Raw genomic sequence first — 20,441 nt, forward strand, 5'->3', positions numbered from 1 at the left:
TCGATCTTTACACCCGCTAACACGTCAGGTCGATATTTTCACGTGCTAACACGTCAAGTCGATCTCTAAACTCGCTAACACGTCAGGTCGATCTTTACACCCGCTTACAGGTCAGGTCGATCTTTACACCTGCTACACGTCGATAAGGCAGAAATCGTCCACCATACACTTATTCACAATGATTACAAGTAGATAATGATGTGATTTAGTTGTAAAGTACTTTAATATGTTCACCTCAAAAGATTGTTTACACACTCTTTACAATAGATTAAGTGTGCTCGCAAATGAAAACCATTTCAGGTCATTCGACGTTCGGGTTATTAACATAGTCATTATTTTTTAATCTGAATATAAAGAAGCTCTATGTTCTACGTTCGCAAAAAATGTTTTATTTGTTTAAATATACACGTTGAATTCCATTGAATTGCATTGAATGAAAATCCCGAGGCCAGTAATTGATTTCTTTTGAAAACTAGATGCGTAATCGTTAAATTTATAATTCATGAAGTGTTCCAATATCAGGATGCGTCCTGCTCTAGAGCGGAACCCGATCCACATAACTTCCTCTTTGGTAAGGTATACAGAAATCATAGGTACACCACCTGACAAATTGTTTTACCAATGATTTAAAACGTTATAAAACTATTCTCTTTGTGCTTTTTTCTTCTACGCGACACAGCGACCGCATTACTTATTGACAAAGAATAAACCTGACTGTGCTGTAACGCGATATACCGGTCCATGCATTTGCATAGATAATTATAGAACACCGGGTATTCAAGGTTATTCAATGAAACGAAAACTACTTGAATTCATTTAACTCAGAGACACATTTTCACGTACAATATTTGACAGGTACATTGCGTCTAATTATATTGGACTTTATATAGAATACGATAGCTTTTCTATTTTATGGGTTAAGTGAATCATCATATATCCGATTCATTTATATTGTAATAAAAGGTATAACTTCAACAAGACAAACGGTTCGTTGGGCAAGCGTTTCATGTTATAAATTGGAATGTTGGTTAACATGTGTTTGATGTAAAAACAAAATCAAATATAATAACAAAACAAAAGGTAAGCAGTTTTACTTAATATTAATGTCTTAGTATCTTTCATATCTTATACTAGTGTCTTTATGTAATATCAAAATCATCTCTGTCTGTATATAATGATTATACAATAAGTGTAAAAGTTTAAGGTAAGTCTTAAAAACAGATTAAAATATAAAATAATCATTTCTTTGGCTCATTTAACTTGTATGACATGTATTCACTGATGCATATACGATTGTTTGAACTAAATAAGGTATTATTTATTTGGCTTTAATATAATTCTTCACAAAATTCAATGCTATAGGATTAACAATTTCTGTAAAATGAAACAACTATTCTCTTCAAAATGTACATCGAATGATCAAAAGCTCGTTTTATCAATATCAATTACTACTTAATATCAATAGTGCGTATACACGTTTAAAACTCTCTGCATGTCATTACTACTATATGCGGTTAAGATCTGTAAAATTGATGATCATGGAATGCTATTTGCCTATCCCGTTATGCATTAATTTATGAGCCACGTTTGAATGTAGAAACGAGTTTGCGTGAATTACCCCCACACTAAATCGTACAAATTTACTCTTACCCATTTTGAAATAGACAGGGCTTATACTACACATGGGAGTATGTACGTATGTACGTACTTTGTATACAGTTATGTTGATAACCTTTATGTTGCCGTTGGTTTTAAACAACGAATCGTCACATTTATGTTGAAAAATATAATTTGTATTTAGCGTATCTAATTTCATAATACATGAATATGTTTTTAACATTTTTATAAAGTTAATCACCAGACTTGCTACAACGATAATAAAATTAACAGTACATGCATGTAACTTAGTTTTAACAAAACTCAAACGTCGTTAAAAAGCATTCATTTGTATATTCTGTATTTACCATTGTTACAGACCAAAAGCGCCCACAATTCTTAATCAGTAAGATGTTCACGTTGATTAATAAAGACGAACTGTATGCATGTATTTCAAACGTCGTTAAAGAGCATGTATTTGTATGTTCGGTATTTACAGTTGTTACAGATCAGAAGCAATTATTAATTAGTAAGATGTTCATGTTAATTACTAAAGACGAACTTAAGTTGTTGCCATTGGTATTGTGTAACCTGAACCGCAACCCCCGCCCTCTGAAGAACCTTAGCCGTTGTAAGCCTACTTTAGATAGCATGGGTTATTTTTAAGATAGATATATGTTGATCTCATGATAAGTTTATTTCTTAAGACATACGTCTTCTATGGTAGATGTATGTTACGCTCATGTAAGCTTACTTGAAAAGCCATGCGTTCTTTTTAATGTTGATATATGTTAGGCACTTCATTAGCTAACTTCTAAAGTCATCAGTTCTTTAAAAGAAAGATATATGTTAAATTCATCATAAGCTTACTTCAAAAGTTATCTGCTCTCTTTAGGGGATATATATGTTAAGCTCTATCATAAGCTTGCTACAAAAGTCGTCAGTTCTTTTTAGGGGATATATATATATATGTTAAGCCCTATCATGAACTTACTTCAATAGTCATCAGTTCTCTTTAGGGGATAGATATATTAAGCCCGATCATGAACTTACTCCGTGAGTCACTATTTTAATGTATATATATATATATATATATATATATATATATATATATATATATATATATATATATATATATATATATATTTGTGTTCAGTCAAAGTAAACTAACTTCGGGATTTCATCAATTCTGTTAAAGGTAGATATCAATTAAGCTCATAATAACCTTACTTTAAGAGCCACGTGTTCACATGACCGAAGATATATGATAAGCTCACCTTAAGATATCTTCAAGACTCACGGTTCTTTAGTAGATAGATATATTTTAAGCTCATCATAAGCTTACTTCAAATGCCAACTGTTCGTGTGATGATTGATACATGTTACACTCATCATAAGCTTACTTCAAATGCCATCTGGTCTTGTGATAGTTGATACATGCTACACCCATCATAAGCTTACTTCAAATGCCATCTGGTCTTGTGATGGTTGATGCATGTTACACTCATTATGAGCTTACTTCAAGTGTCATCTGTTCTTGTGATGGTTGATACATGTTACACTCATCATAAGCTTACTTCAAGTGTCATCTGTTCTTGTGATGGTTGATACATGTAAACCTCATCATAAGCTTACTTCAACTGTTCTTGTGATGGTTGATACATGTTACACCCATTATAAGCTTACTTCAAATGCCATCTGGTCTTGTGATGGTTGATACATGTAACACTCATCATAAGCTTACTTCAAATGCCAACTGTTCTTGTGAGGGTTGATACATGTTACACTCATTATAAGCTTACTTCAAACGTCATCTGTTCTTGTGATGGTTGATACATATTACACTCATCATAAGCGTACTTCAAATGCCATCTGTTCTTGTGATGGTTGATACATGTTACACTCATCATAAGCTTACTTCAAATGCCATCTGTTCTTGTGATGGTTGATACATGTTACACTCATCATAAGCTTACTTCAAATGCCATCTGTTCTTCTGATGGTTGATACATGTAACACTCATTATAAGCTTACTTCAAATGCCATCTGTTCTTGTGATGGTTGATACACGTTACACTCACCATAAGCTTTCTTCAAATGCCATCTGTTTTGTGATGGTTGATACATGGTACACGCATTATAAGCTTACTTCAAATGCGATCTGTTCTTGTGATGGTTAATACATGTTACACTCATCATAAGCGTACTTCAAGTGTCATCATTATGTTCTTGTGATGGTTGATACATGTTACGTTCATCATAAGCTTACTTCAAATGCCAACTGTTCTTGTGATGGTTGATACATGTTACACTCATCATAAGCTTACTTCAAATGTAATATGTTCTTGTGATGGTTGATGCATGTAACACTCATTATAAGCTTACTTCAAATGCCAAGTGTTCTTGTGACGGTTGATACATTTTACACTCATCATAAGCTTACTTCAAATGCCATCTGTTCTTGTGATGGTTGATACATGTTACACTCATCATAAGCTTACTTCAAGTGACATCTGTTCTTGTGATGGTTGATACATGTTACACTCATCATAAGCTTACTTCAAGTGGCATCTGTTCTTGTGATGGTTGATACATATTACACTCATCATAAGCTTACTTCAAGTGTCATATGTTTTTGTGATGGTTGATACATGTTACACTCATCATAAGCTTACTTCAAATGCCATCTGTTCTTGTGAGGGTTGATACATGTTACTCTCATCATAAGCTTACTTCAAGTGAAATTAGTTCTTTTGAAGAGTATATCTATATTTGAGCTCGACATTAACAACTCTTTGACTCATGCGTTCTTTTGAAGATATTCTATATATGGTAATGCTCATAGGAAGCTATCATAATGTGTTTTCATTTCGTTTGAAAGAAGATCTGTTTAGGGTATCCTAAACTAACTTCGGCAGCCATGAGTTTGCCTAAAGGCATGTATCGTTTCAGCCCATCTTAAACTAACATCAGGCGCAAACATTTCGGTTGATGGTAGATATATGTGTCTGTGTATATTGTTCTGAGAAAATTTGGCTTAATGCATGTGCGTCAAGTGTCGTCCCAGATTAGCCTGTGCAGTCCGCACAAGCTCATCAGGTATGACACTTTTCGCCTTTATGGTATTTTAAGTTTCAAGGAAGTCCCTTCTTACCGAAAATCAAGTTAAGGCGGAAAGTGTCGTCCCTGATTAGCCTGTGCGGACTGCACAGGCTAATCTTGGACGACACTTTATGCACATTCATTTAACCCCCTTTTCACAGAACACGGCCCATATGTTCAAGCTCAATAAACACTTACCACAGGAGTCATCATTTCGAGTAAGTGTAGATATATTTTCAAGCTCAATAAAGACTTACCACCGAAGTCACCAGATCATGTGAAGGTATGTTTAAGCACTATAAGGAAACCGCAGGAGTCATCAGTTCGTTTGAGGATAGATATATGTTAAGGCTCAAAGTCAGGTAACCACAGGTGTCGCAAACGTATTTGAGGTCAGATATGTCTTTCAACTCATATATCTTATAAATGAAATATTTTTCAAACCATCATAAACTATCTTCAAGATCCATCATTTCTTCTCATCAAGAGTTTCTTAGAACGTAGATATATGTTAAGTTCATTCTCTAATAATTGCAGGCAGGATGAGTGAAGATTGGACTGTGGAGAAAATCCTCAATTTGAAGCTACCGGCTGCCATCAAGTTAGCCAAGGAATGGGACGTGAATATCACAGGGCTGAAAAAACTGGAGGAAATCTTGGATAGACTTGTGCCGAAAATTCAGGTTCGAGCATGATTATTATGAAATTTATATTTATTTGAATCGTTTGCTTTTGATTCTCATGTTTTCATCTTCTTTCGTGTTATGCCCATGCAGCATTGTTTGGGTAATTTGCTGTCTTATTTAATTATCGTACATCAGCAAATTGAATTCATGTCTAACAGTATCGCAGTGTTATAATTAAGTACAAAAAAGTAATTTCGACATCATGATGCTAATATTAAAGATGAGTTATACGTTTTGGGGAAGTAACAACTATGAGAAAATAATCCTTCGCTGTTTAGTAAAGACCACATACTACGTTCCACGCGACGTATGTCGCAATGCCACGCTTTTCTTGCTAAAATTCCCATGTTCTTTTAAGTGACTGACAAGAGCTGCCTCAACCCGGAAGAAGCCATTAAACTTCATTCCATTTAATCTTGAACAATCCTTTATATACTACTTTAAACTTTATGAGGTCCATACGTTAGTGTGTAAACACCACCGCTTTGGTTCGTGATAGCCAATACGTATAACTCCGATATTAATTCGGTATGAATATGACGGGAAACAAGAAGAGAAGAAAATATAGGAATACAGAAACTTTATGAACATTGTCAGGAAAGATATTCTTGGTACAGTCATCTTGTATTATACGATGCGAAAAATGCCTAAACAAAAATCTTAATATGTCGAAAATTTTCAAAATAATTAAAACTAATGTAACCGGATTTAAAAGGTCAATTTAAAATGGACGGGGTTTTAAAGGGGCCGTCAACCAGATTCAAGTAATGTAATATACCAGTCGTGATATTTTAATCAATATAAACTAATAATTGTAAAAAAAATACGGTATTTTAGAACTTTTCTTTTTTCGTGAAATCTGCTTGACTGCCCTTTAACTGGTTTAACATTAGCATTATCTCCCACTTTTCCCAGATGTTAACACCAAATGTATGTGTGTTTTTGCGTCTTTAAAAACTATAATGGCGTAACTAGTCGAAGGTGTAAATGATATGTTTGTTTACACTTGACTTTTTTAGGTTACTCAATTGCATAGCTTTTCAAAGTTTAAACAAATGTTGTCAAGGAAGTTGCAAAGGCTCAATTACAAGAAACAGGTATTATTATTACAATACGAAACAAATATGTATAAGTTCATTCGTACTAGTATATCAATGTCGATCTTTTTATATTGAATCGTACAATTTCTAGTTCGGGCTAGAATTTCGTTATACAAAACAATGCGCTTAAAGGGAATGTCAACCAGATTGACGAAAAATAGAAAAGTTGTGAAATACCGTATTTTTTACAATTTTTAGTTTATATTGATTTATATATCACGACTAGTTTATTACATTACTTCAAAAAAGTTCATATTTTCAGTATATTCGGCCAAAAAAAATCGCAATGTAAAATCGAAAGTACATCGCGAAAATAGGTGACATAGCGATATTCACACTATAAATAACGCAAGTAGATTGATCATTTTATATATAAAATATAAACAATTTACTGCGCATGCACAATTTGCATTCCTGGGTTTACCACGTGACGATGATGATCAATCTACTTGAGTTATTTATAGTTAACTGGTAGTTACCTGGTACACGTACCCAGTAAAATGTTATTACCGAATATACTGAAAATATGATCACTTTACAACCTTTTCAAATAATGTAATATACCAGTCGTGATATTTAATTAAATATAAACTAATAATTGTAAAAAATACGGTATTTTAGAACTTTTCTTTTTTCGTCAATCTGGTTGACGGCCCCTTTAAGTTTGTGTCGAACCAATATTGAAGAACACACTACATTTGAATGCTCAAGATGTATGGAGCAGTTTGTCAAATAAGATTTTTTTCTAATCAAGAAAAACAATACAGTGGAACGAACAACAATTAAATACATTGTCTAATATTTTTGTTCAAACTCTACTGATACAAAATATATTTAACTTAATTTTAATTTCAAATTAGAATGACCATTAACTTATTACATCACCGACACATACGAATGTGTTTTACCAATCCTTATGATTATGTAATTAAAAAATCATTACAATATAAAACAAGTAAATATAATTATACAATTGACAGGTCTACGGCTGTATTAGGTGATTAAAGATGTCGTAGATGTTTGTAGTTTAATAATCTACCAGAAGCGCTTGTAAACTTAAAACAAATGATATCTGATATAACACATATGTTGATGAACACTGGAACATAGCTGATGAATCATAACCCTTTCCCAAAGAAACAACCAAATATTCAATATGCTTCTACCTGTAATGCATAAACAAACAGAAGACAACAGGTGACAACAACCCAATATTTATTTCAAAGATAGTCTCGACCTGAAATCGATTCACCAGTCCAATATTCATTTTAATTCATACCTCTGTCTGAATTCGATATGAATACATGAATACAACAAATAAAAGCATCGCAATATTCATTTTAATGAATTCCTCTGCTTGAAATGGATATATATAAATATTAATATTAAATATAAAATATTATACATTATTCGTTCAATGTATAGTATTGTTAAGTCAATGGTAAAATATGACAATGAGGTTAGCGATAGTTTTACATGGCTGTTAGGGGTACGTCAGGGTGAATCATTGTCTCCATTTTTATTTGCAATGTATTTGAATGACATTGAGTAATATTTGCTGACAAATAATTATGATGGAATAAATCTAGACACCTTAAAATTATTAATAATGTTATATGCTGACGATATTGTTTTGTTTTCAGAAAGTGAAACTGGCTTACAGATAGGATTAGATTTGTTAAATCAATACTTTGATCGATGGAAGTTAACGGTTAATACACAAAAAAACTAAAGTCATGGTTTTTAAAAAAGGAGAAAGACTTAGACAAAATATGAGATTTTTATATAATAACAATGTATTAGAAATTGTTGATAACTTTACATATTTGGGTTTTGTCTTTTCCTCAGGGGGCTCTTTTTCTAAAACGTTTGATAGTCTGTGTGGACAATCTTTGAAAGCTATTTTTAAATTAAGACAATATATGTCGAAATTTTATAACATTACAATACAACACAGATTAGAAATATTTGATAAATTAATTTATCCGGTTTTAAGCTATGGGTCCGAAATATGGGGTTTACAGAGCATTATAAAGATAGAACGAATACATTTAAATTATTGCAAATTATTATTAAGAGTACGAAGGCAAACACAGAATAACTTTATATATGGAGAACTAGGAAGAACGTCTTTATCCATCAGACATAGCATTAATGTAATTAGATATTGGTTAAAGATAGTAAACACACATAATATTAAATATGTAAAACTTGTTAATGATATTATGTTCCGAGAATTAGAAACGTACCCTAATAACAGATCTTGGGCCTACATGGTAAAAAGTATATTAGATAATTGTGGTTTTAACGATGTGTGGCTGAACCACGGGGTAGGGGATGTAGAAATATTTTTGAAAAATTTTAGAGTAAGAGTTACAGATATGTTTATACAAAATTGGAAAACAGAATTGAGTGAATCAACTAGAGCAAAAACATACATATTAATATCCGATTTTAAATGTAAATCCTGCATAAGTGATGTAAATATCCCAAAAGTACAGAATGGCTCTCTCTAGATTAAGAGTCTCTGCACATAAGCTTGTTGAAACGGGTAGATGGCAAAAACCAATAGCTATTCCTTATGAAGAAAGAAAATGTACTTTATGCAATGTCTTAGAAGACGAAAACCACTTTGTTATGGAGTGTACATTATATACTGATGTAAGAAAAGCTTATTTAAAACCATGTTATTACGTAAGACCAAATATGTTAAATTTATAGATTTATTGACCTCTCAAAATAGCAATATAGTTAAAAATTAAGCTATGTTTATTTTTAAAGCATGGGAAATAAGAAATACTTATAATACGTATTATGATTAGGGTAGGACTTTTGTATATACTTATGCACAGCCTCTTGCTGTATATTGTCTTATAAAATATCCAATACTTTGCTTTACATTGTACCGATGTATTTTTGATGTCTATGATTCGAATGACCTGTGACTTTGTGTTTTTTCTTATTGTATTTGATATTTCATGTATACTCATGGGCATATTGCCTACTGTATTATCTAATAAACTAAACTAGTTAAAAAATCTATTGCACCAGCCTAATATTCATTTTAATGTATACCTCTGTCTGTAATCGATATAGATTTAGGAAAGCATCAAATGACAGCACCCTATTATAACTTTCAATGAATACCTCTGTCTGTAATCGACATTAATGCATACGATACTTAATATTAACACCACCCAATATGAATTTGAATTAATGCATACGCCTGTTTTCATATACAAAAAGGGACCATCCAGTGGGACACATCCTAATGCACCAGGGATTGTACAGGCCAGTAGAGACCAAGAAAATGTTCGCATAGAGCTGCAAGAAAAGATTCGAAAGGCGGAGAAACTAGTCGGAATGCTGCCTCCAAAGCTTATGGCCAACATGTTGCAATCCTATCCGAGTAAGTGATCTAACTTATGGCCAACATGTTGCAATCCTATCCGAGTAAGTGATCTAACTTATGGCCAAAATGTTGCAATCCTATCCGAGTAAGTGATCTAACTTATAGCCAACATGTTGCAATCCTATCCGAGTGAGTGATCCAACTTATGGCCAACATGTTGCAATCCTATCCGAGTAAGTGATCTCGAAACTTATGGCGAACATGTTGCGATCCTATCCGAGTAAGTGATCTAAGTGTCTCTTATTTTGTTGTGGGCAATAAAGGTTAATACAGTAACTAAAAGTTGTTGCAGTAAATAAAGGTTGTTGCTGTCAACAAAAGGCGTGTGCAATGTTATAAGATATTGTTGCGTGATTGTTATGTGGTAAGTATGTATCAACAAAAGAAATAGCATTGTGATGTCATGATTTAGTATTTTCAGTTAATATGTGACAGTTTTTACAGCGTTTTTCGGTTTATATTAGTCTGATATCTAATTTAAAGTTATTTAAATTGCTTAAATAAATACTTTCATACGTTTATCACAGATCTAGAGGCTGATATAAAGGCAAGACAAAATTCCTTAAAGATTGGTGAATGTTGGATCCTCGTAGCAGGTAAGATATATCGAATAGGAATATCGATAAGCACATTGCTTACAATCCAATATGTTTTAGACTGTCAAATTACACACACTAAGTGTTGAAAGCCATACCTGGAGCTTTCGTCCGTGTACTACGGACTTCATCAGCAGAATGATTTCTACTGTTGGGAAACGTTGACACCTCTAATTGTCGGGATGAGCGATGTTAACGCATGGTCCCAGGTTTGCGAGAGTTGGTAGCGGCCCCCGGCCTTGTTCAGCGCCGGTCTTAGTGCACGGATGTAAATAGCCTCCTTGACCCCACTCTCGAACCAAGATGGCTCACGGTCCAGAATACTTACGTTCTCCAATGTGATTGTGTGGTCCGGTTTACAGTCATGTATATGCATTGAGACATCAGATGATGTTGAACACGGTCTCATGTGTTCCATGAATCGTGCTTTAAGATTGCTTTCAGTTTCACTAATATAGTCCATTGAACACTGTTCCTTTGGATGGCCATCACATTTGATATGGTATATAAGTCCGCAGATGTCATTCTTGTCCGGTTTGTCCTAAGGTGAACTAGCAGTTGTTTTTAAGTTTTATGTGGCTTAAAGGATACGCTGATGTTGTGTTTAAGAAAGGCCCGCTTCAACTGTTCAGAGGTACCTTGAACATATGGAAGGACGACGTTGCCCTTATAGTTGGCTTGTCCAGGTACTCTCTTGCTCTCCGTATCGGACTTGGGTTTGCTGGCCTGTTCCCTTCCTTTTTTCAGTACCCATTCCGGATAGTGGCACTTCTTCAATGCCTGGCTGACATGATGAATTTCATTATTCAGGTCCTTTTCTTCTGAAATTATTTATTTAGCTCTGCCAAAAAGAGTTCTTACTACTGACAGTTTGTGTTCATTCGGATGGTGAGAGTTGAAATCTAGATATTGGTCTGTATGTGTCGGTTTTCTGTAGATAGTGATTTTTAATCTGCCGTCCGGTTTTCTGATTGTATTGGTGTCAAGAAAAGCTAGTGAAATCATTCTGCTGATAATGTCCGTAGTACACGGACGAAAGCTCCAGGTATAGCTTTCAATACTTAGTGTGTGTAATTTGACAGTCTAAAACATATTGGATTATAATGGAAACCACACAGTCAAACTTTCATCACATTGTTTACATTCACGATAAAAAAATTAAAAGCACATTGAGAAAATTCGAACCGATTTAATTAAATATACACGGCACGAATAATTGACACATACAACTAGGATTTAAGAAGTGAAAATTAACCGTTTGAAATTAGAATTTTAATCACCTTGTACACACGTTATGATATAACACAAATCCATCAGTGATTTGTAATTGTTCATACAAGAACAACAATCTAATTAACCAATTTTCATTTTTATTATGAAATAAGGAATTAAATGAATGCGTTTTGATAGTACATGTATACAGTACAATTGTATGGACTTATTGTTTTAAATATACAAGGAAATTACAGGTGTGTCATTCTGAGTTGGTCCGATGTTCTTCAGTGTCCCTATAAATAGTAAAGGCAAATTATTTGTATGTTTGATCTTGTTGCAGCAATCCGTAAATGCATTTTTAATAAGCGTAAACGGGCCCACTACAAAATGTTGCGTGTGTGTATTTTGAAGACGAGGTCCGTCTGCGCCCGAGGTCGCATTTTATGTGGACCTGGAGTATGTCCCAGTATTCCTACATGTAGTCTTGTATTGTCGGGGAAGCCGAGTACCCGGATAAAACACCACATGTCTGGTGGTCTGACCACCAACCAAACTTACATGCTTCCGGGAGCAGGGATTGAACCCGCGTCGCCTAGGTGTAAGGCGCGAGTGTCACCACTGCGCTAACCGGACAGCCGCCAAAATGTTGCTTTAAATTAGATACGTATCAGGTGTGAGTGTACAACTATCCGAAAATCAATACCTGACAACACAGCCAATTAAGCTTGCATATAAAACAAATATTTAGGTGAAGTTGGCGCGGGCAAGTCGAGCATCATCAATTTGTTTCTGGAATGTCAATTGCTTCCGATGGACGCCCTCAAGTGCACCAACACGATTGTTGAGATCCGGTGTAGCGATATCAAGGAGGCGAGATGTCACTTCAAGCCTCCGTTGTCTGACAGTGGTACACCGCTTCACACTGAACCGAGAATCATCAAGATGAGTATGTGTTCTAGTTCGCTATGGGAAAACGGGGTTTAATGCATGTGCGTAAAGTGTTGTTCCAGATAAGCATGTGTAGTCCGCACAGGCAAATCAGGGACTTAACTTTCCGTTTTTATTTTATTTTTCGTTCAAAGGCAGTTTCGTTTTGGCAAAAATCCAGTTAAGGCGGAAAGTGTCGTCAAAGAGTAACCTGTGCAAATCTGGTTTAAACTGGGACGACACTTTACGCTCATGAAAAAAGTTTTACCACAGCACGGCTCATTTTAACATTTTCAGCGATATCACCTCACTTTCTAATATGTCATTTTTTGCCTAATCTAGAGGGCTACGCAAATAAACTGATATTCAGTTATTCGTTTGCTCAATTTATATACATGTTGTAATCGGAGTATTTGATTCAATTCTATTGGGGAAATTCAATCAACTGTGGAATCCAAGATAAATGAAAGCTTAAATGCGAAAATTGTTATAAATACGAAAAGCTTAGAAAAAATTTGAATAATTGTTTAAGTTAAGTTGACATCTTTAACTTAGGAATAAATAAGATATTGTGTATTTCGAATCAACTGCAGCAGACTTTTCTTGTGTAATACACTGCTGTTTGGAGCATATTTAAATTCTTTAATAAATGAATGATATAAATAAAATAATTTACTTTTGACAGCTGTAACTGTATAGCTGTTGTCTTGTGGCAAACCATGTAATTTCACAGAATCATGATTCCTTGTTCAACAACGAGACAAACAGTTTAAATTGTGTAAATATCGTTTGTGCATCTGTAAAGTGAAGTCCGTAATAAATTGCAAATATCCCACTCATGTATCGAACGTGTACTCATTTTACCTGTCTCACGCAGAAGCAAAGTGAAAATGGCTATACTCAACCAGCATAAAACCTGAACAGCAGTGTATGCTGTTTGCTGCTCATCAGTATCTAACTTTTGGAAATTAAAGCATTTTAAACTTTAATCTCGTAAGAAAGGTGTTTAAATGTAACTTGATTTGTTTTTCTAAGGAACTGCAAACGTGTCACAATGCTCTTCTGAAGAGGTTCTTCTCAACATTAGCATGAGGAGTCTCGTAGTGGATATGATGTCCGCCTAGCGACCGGGAGGTCACGGGTTCGATCCCCACCATGGGACCGTTCTTCAGATCCCCCCCCCCCCCCCCCCTAAAGACACTAAATACTGGTTCTACCCAGGAAACAGACTCGAGAGCGTTTCAATAAGCCTTAGGCTCTCGATTCAATCGAGCTGAAATAAATAGGTTGAAACTAACTTACTGGTTATAATTAACAGATGATCTGAAGGGCCTACAGGAGTTCAAGGACTGTGTTGCTGAATGTGACGAGAACGACGACAATCCTTATGACCATATCGAACTCTACTATCCCTTTAAAACACTCAGCGTGAGAATACTTTGTGTTTCTTAATTAAAACCATTTGATTTATACAAAATCAAAATAAATATATGCATTGGACCGTAATGGGCGAAATGTGTGCTACCTGATCTCTTATACGCTTTGTGGAAGATTTGTCTATGATTTACAAAGCCACAGTTTTGGAAAACTGGGCGCCTTGCATGTGCCTTCAGTTTCATCCCCGATTAGCCTGTGCAGTCCGTTCAGTCTAATCATGGACGACATTAACTGGAACTTAGCTACGAAGAAATTTCCTTCAGCGAACAAAACGTAAAATGCTGAAATCGACGTCCCTGATTAGCCCGTGCGTACTGCACATGCTTATCGGGGACGACACTTTACGCACATGCATTAATCCCAGTTTTCCAAAAACGAGGCTCTACAAAAAGCTTAATGTACAACCTCATCGATTATTCAAAAAATGTGATATTCAAAACGGAATAAGCATTTATTTTATGTATTCCGTTGTACAGGTGCCACATGCCCAAAAATTCACAATATACAAATATGCATTTTTATATTACTTAGTTCCACTTAAAGCGGGTGGAAATTTACCAGGTTATTTTTTTTACTGATAGTACACACACAAGATTGCTTAAATGATGATTTCATCGAATGTTGATCCTTCCAAATAATGTAAATCGTTGTTAGAATATTTTAAACAAAAAATAACGATAATTGAGCATCTGCATGTATATTCTTGTTTAACCATTTGCAGAAAAACGTTGTGATAGTTGACACGCCAGGCATCGAGGGAGGTTCTAACGTAGACCATCGTTTACAGAAGTACCTCAAGTCCGCCTTCGGATTTCTCTACGTCATCAACACTAACACTGCTGGGGGTGTCTCACAAAGCAGGGTATTGTCATCTTATCGTATGCGTAAATTGTCGTCCCAGATTAGCCTGTGCGGTCCGCAAAAGCTAATCAGGGATGAAACTTTCAGCAGGAACCAGATTTTAGTTCAGAAGAGACTTCCTATAACAGAACAATTCCATAAAAGCGGAAAATTATGCCACGTAATAGTTTGTCTAGAATGTACTGTCCAGTCTTGGACGACACTTTACGCTCATGCATCAAGCCGCGTTTTCCCAGATCGAGATTCAAATTCTGAATGAACATATGGCACATTTTGGACGTTTTCTCGCACACACAAGGAAATGATTGTGTGTTAAACAGAACAGGCGCATTATAAGTGAGTCGCAAATGAAAGCAAGCGTGGCAGACATTGCCGTGCGTCCCACATGATTTCAGCTGTGTAAACCCATAGAGAAGTTTTTATTTTAACCTTTATATATGTTTCTTTTTTTCATAACGCATTTCATTCATTCTTTAGTACTTTACACATGTTCACATTTAAAAAGTGTTGAAGTTATTAATTAGCGTAATTCTACGCCGCAAACACTTCAGTCATACTTTGCGTTTTCGATTTACCTGGATGTTACATTTAATCATACAAAAACAAATCAAGAAAAACATCCTGTTCAACATTTAAAACAAATGAACTTTTGTTTGAGCAAAAATTATCATTGACACGAGTTCATAAAAGTAAATTAAATGGTGCAGAGAAAACGGTGTTCGATGTCATCTCTTTTCGAATACTTTAAGCTACTTTAATTCTGGAGAGGATGGTAAAAAGATACAACTTATCACTCAACTATAGCTTCGAGAAGTACTAGAGAGAAATGTTATATGAGGTAATTGAAGTAAAAGTGTTGAAAAATGCATTTATCTTCTCACTTTTTCTCAACTTTTAGCTTGGCCACCTTCTGAAGACAGTGGTTAACAGCTGTGAAGAGTTCAGCCCAGAGAGCTCGCTCTTTATCGGCAACAAGTGGGAGAATGTACCCGACTGTGACAAGGCGGACGTGCAGAAAGACGTCTTTGATAAACTCTCCAGGGTCTACCCCGGAATAAGGGGTCACCAGATTCACTACATGTCCGTTACCAAGGTAACATCAACAAATAGGACTACGTTTAATTTAAACCATTTTATTTTTAGCTCGAGTGCATCTTAAGGCTAATGTTTATAGAAGCACTCTCCATTTATTTGCCTGGAATGAACCAGTACTGTGTGTCTTTAGGGAGATCTAAAGAACGCTCCCACAGTGGGGATCGAACCCAGGCGCTGGGCTCACCAACTCCACTCCGCCATGGCGCCATCAAACAAGAATAATATTGTACCGTTGTATTGCATTATCCAGGGTTAACAATGGTGTCACGGGGGTGACGCAAGAACAACATTAAAGTCTATAAGGACGTTTTACGTAATGCAAGTGAACATATTTGTTGGAAATGTTGGTTTCTTTATCAATGATTTATTTTTGTACGGTACTGTTTTAGATGACCACGTCGTATTTGCTGTCATACCTCACCAACTCCAATGTTTAATGCTACTTTGCTGTTTTTTGTTAGGCGAAAGAGATGTTTATGAAACACCAGACGCATTCCCAAGATCACGTGACACTCCTACAGAAGATTGGCGAGTTGATTCCAAACTCTCTCCGCCAGGGCTTGACCAACCAATACTGGTACATCAAATTAGCCACGTTCTGAGAAAACGGGGTCTAATGCATGTGCATAAAGTGTAGTCCAAAATGTGCCTGTGCAGTCCGCACAGGCTTTTCAGGGACGAATGTTTCCGCCTAGACTTTCGTTTAGAAGAGGCTTTTTTGGAAAGTACCGTCCCTGATGAGCCGGGGTGGAGTGCACAGGCAAATCTGGGACGACACTCTACGTACATGCATTAAGCCCAATTTTCCCAAAACAAAAAAGACCCAAGTAATGTTTTTAAATACGATATTTTACGTACATATGTACCTTTCATATTTTTCCTTCTTGATAGCAGACTTCATAGTTCCCTATCTACACACACTTTGAAATGCTGACCTACAGAGCAAACATAACACATCTGCATTAAAGTCATGTATACAAATTTTGACCTATAGAATACTGAAACTTTCAAAGCGAACGATTGTTGACTATTATTGTTTGTCAGTAATTTAAACTTTATGCTATTTAAATAGATTTGTGTACTACTAGTATTTTAAAATAATGTGTTGTCTAAACGGGAAATAAGTATATTTTTATAACACGTTTTGCAATTTTTCATAAATTGTTACTAGTTTGTTTTGTGTTTTTTTTCTCTTTTTCGAATACAGCAAAACTTGCATTATAATACATGTATGTTGCAATCACCTTTCTATAACTTGAGCCTCTTCTCTGAAAATTGCAATTATTGCATGTGCGTAAAGTTTAGTCCCGGATTAGCCTTTGCAGTCCGCACAAGCTAACTAGTGACGAGATTTACGCTTTTAATGTATTTTTCGTTTCATATTTTTTAAGGTATTTTTGTGTAAAGAAAGTCTATTCTCAGTAAAACTCAAGTTTATGACTGTACAGGCTAATCTGAAATCCACACAGGCGACTCTGGGAAGACACTGTATAAAAATCTATAACTTAAAGAATAGTTCTGATTCTTACAAGCTCATTATCTCAGGTGGCTGTCGGCGTTCTTATCTCGTACCTCCTACGTCCTACGTGTTACGGGCGTGCAGCACGAAATGTCGGCGGAAGAGGTGAAACGGAAGTACACGGAGATGCAGAGTCACGTATCAGACCTCCAAGTAATCAATAGATTAGTTATAACTCTTCACTTTTTATTTGGTTGTAAAAATGAAACCCCTAAATGTTAAGGCATCCGTAGCTTTTTGTTTAATAAGGGCTTTAATCTCTTTCCACAAATCGACCGTATTATCTTTTGAATATATTCTTCTGAATCAATAATTATTTCAATCAAATGCAGGTAAAGGCATGTAACAGACGCGCACGGTTCGTATGTTACACAATAAAGTATACGGCGACAACTTTGAAGACAACGTCCCTTTATTTGGCCTTATGGACAGTTTATCCAGATAAGCTTGTTCAGTCCACACTGGCTTATTCGGGACGACACTTTCCCATTAAACTGGATTTTTAATAAGAAGAGACTTACCACATTAATTTTAAAATTTAAGCGGAAAGGTTCGTCCCTAATAAACCTATGTAAACTGAACAGGCTAATATTGGACGACACGTTACTTACATGCATTAAGCCCCGTTTTCCCACAGCGATAATCATATGCTTTGTCTTTGTCTTTGCAGCGTGACACTGACGCGTGTGTGAAGAAGCTAAGGGAAAAGATCGAATATGAAATCTTCAGAATAACAAAAGCCGTACAAGATGTCCTCAATAACAGAAACCTCCAAAACAGGTACGTGGCACAAGCCCATATGAGCCGCGTTGTTGGAAAACGGTTATTAATACATGTGCGCAAAGTGTCGTCCCTGATAAGCCTGTGCAGTCCGCACAAGCTTATCAGAGACGACACATGCCGCTTTTTATGGAATGTTTAGTGTAAATCAAGTGTTTTCTAAAGAAAAATCCAATTAAGGAATAAAGTGTCGTCCCTGATTAGCTTGTGTGGACTGTACAGGATAATTTGAGACGACACTTGAAGACACTAAACGCAATGCGTTAAGCCCAATTTTCTCAGAACGCGGCTCATCTCGGGAAAGGGGGTCTAGTAAATTGCACGTTGTATTCCTAAAGTTTTGAAATATATGTGTTATCAGTATTGCTGTGGTTTTATTTTTACGAATACATTAACTGATATCAACAATTCATAATTCTGATAAAGTAGTGTTTATAAGCCTTGAGAAGAAAATAGAAAAGCTTTTAATTCTATGAAGTGTTCACTACGTATCCTTTCCAGACTCTGTAATTGGGAGGACGAAGGAGATTGTCCGAAGGTGGACCGGAAGTGGAAGCGAACCGTGGACGAAGCTGCGATGAAAATCTCCACTCGCATTGCCAATGCAATCGACGGATGGCAAAGGGAAAACAGAATTTTACAAGGCATAGACGTCGAGATTGTAAATCAATTCGCAAAAGAGTTCGGTCTTCTTAATCATCATGTGGAGGACATTGAAAGTAGGATCACATTTTGCGTTTTACGATTCATGTCCTTTTGTTTGTATTAGTTAACTTATTTATTTTATCTCGATATCATAAGCCTAAGGCTTATTAAAACGCTCTCGAGTCCGTTTTCTGGACCTAGAACCAGAACCTGGTTTGATTGAGGGAGATCTTAAGAACGCTCCCACAGTTGTGATCAAAACTCTGACCTCCCGGTTGCCAGGCGGACACCGAATCCACCACGCCTTGGCGACATTTAGCGTTTTAAGATTCCCTTCCTACTGTTTTAAATCACGACTTTGAAATAGCTTGAAACTTGATTAATATGAAACCTCAGTGCAGCATATATATATATTTACGAATACATTGCGGTACATATATATTAAAAGACCAAATAAGCACAGGTGTACGTCTTTCGGCAAGTATGTCGTTATCAATTTAAAAGTTGGGTAACGGGGGGGGGGGGGGCGAAGGGGGGTTTCCCAACCAAAAATCAACCACTTTCAGGGCCGGGCGCCAGAAAAATAAATAATGAGAAAGGCATAAAAAAGATGCTCAGAGAAATTATTTCGTACAATTATTACTGTTCATATACGGATACTACGTCATAACAAATGCTATCATTGGCTTGGTGGACTTTAAGCATTTTATTCATCATTTATCTGCCCAACGTTACATGCAGTGTGAGGTGGCAACTTGTACATCACCTTCTTGCACATTTTACTCATATTTGTGACCATCTGTTTGGAAACAAGCTGTGCCTTAAAATAAGACTAAACGTCCAGTAATGTTCAGAAGTACACACTTTGTTGATTTGTTTTTTCATCTTTCAATATTTATCCTACGAATATATCCCAAAATAGAATTGAGCGCGAAACGTTTGTAACTTATAAACATTTCTGGATTAATCTTCGTAACTGATGGCACGTATGCTATATTAACCCATTTATGCCTAGTGGACTCTCCCATCCTTCTAAATTGGATCAATTTATTTCCAAAATTAGGGATGTCTAGTACATTTATTCTATATTTAAAATATTCCTTACAGAAATTCCTTCAATCAAACAGCGCAGACCCTGATGAGACGCCGCATCATGCGGCGTCTCATCTGGGTCTACGCTGTTTGCCAAGGCTTTTTTCTAGACGCTAGGCATAAATGGGTTTACTGATATACATTTCTAGATCATTTTAATTTGTTCACCCTAAACCCTCGGTTTGTGCATTTCAGAGTTCCTCACACACAGCAAAGGCCAAACTAGAATGATGCAGACGGTGAAAGTGATGCCTGTACGAGGAATATTCGGCAAGAAGACCGGAAAGGTAGAGAGGACTTACAGCACCCTAGGCGGCGCTGTCAGCTGTATCGGTATGCTGGACACCAACAACAAGGAGGTCCGCGAACTGTTCAGGT

The 20,441-nt window shown here is 35.8% G+C and overlaps 1 protein-coding gene across 6 annotated transcripts in view; it reads left to right on the plus strand.

The window, feature by feature from the left end:
* The window catches only part of LOC127836366 (uncharacterized), a 36,180-nt gene that overhangs the window by 4,250 nt on the left and 11,489 nt on the right, over positions 1-20,441 (plus strand). The window contains exons 1-13 of one of the 6 annotated variants that reach the window (XM_052362963.1): positions 710-855; positions 5,236-5,381; positions 9,731-9,893; positions 10,424-10,492; positions 12,456-12,653; positions 13,953-14,062; positions 14,793-14,933; positions 15,831-16,025; positions 16,489-16,604; positions 17,573-17,699; positions 18,217-18,326; positions 18,828-19,045; positions 20,259-20,439. In XM_052362963.1, the coding sequence (XP_052218923.1) occupies positions 5,241-5,381; positions 9,731-9,893; positions 10,424-10,492; positions 12,456-12,653; positions 13,953-14,062; positions 14,793-14,933; positions 15,831-16,025; positions 16,489-16,604; positions 17,573-17,699; positions 18,217-18,326; positions 18,828-19,045; positions 20,259-20,439 (1,769 nt within the window). In that variant the 5' untranslated portion in view covers positions 710-855; positions 5,236-5,240. The other 5 variants (XM_052362962.1, XM_052362964.1, XM_052362965.1 and 2 more) reach the window with 5 other exon arrangements.

Source organism: Dreissena polymorpha, chromosome 6 (genome assembly GCF_020536995.1).
Source record: "Dreissena polymorpha isolate Duluth1 chromosome 6, UMN_Dpol_1.0, whole genome shotgun sequence".
NCBI classification, from domain to species: Eukaryota; Metazoa; Mollusca; class Bivalvia; order Myida; family Dreissenidae; genus Dreissena; species Dreissena polymorpha.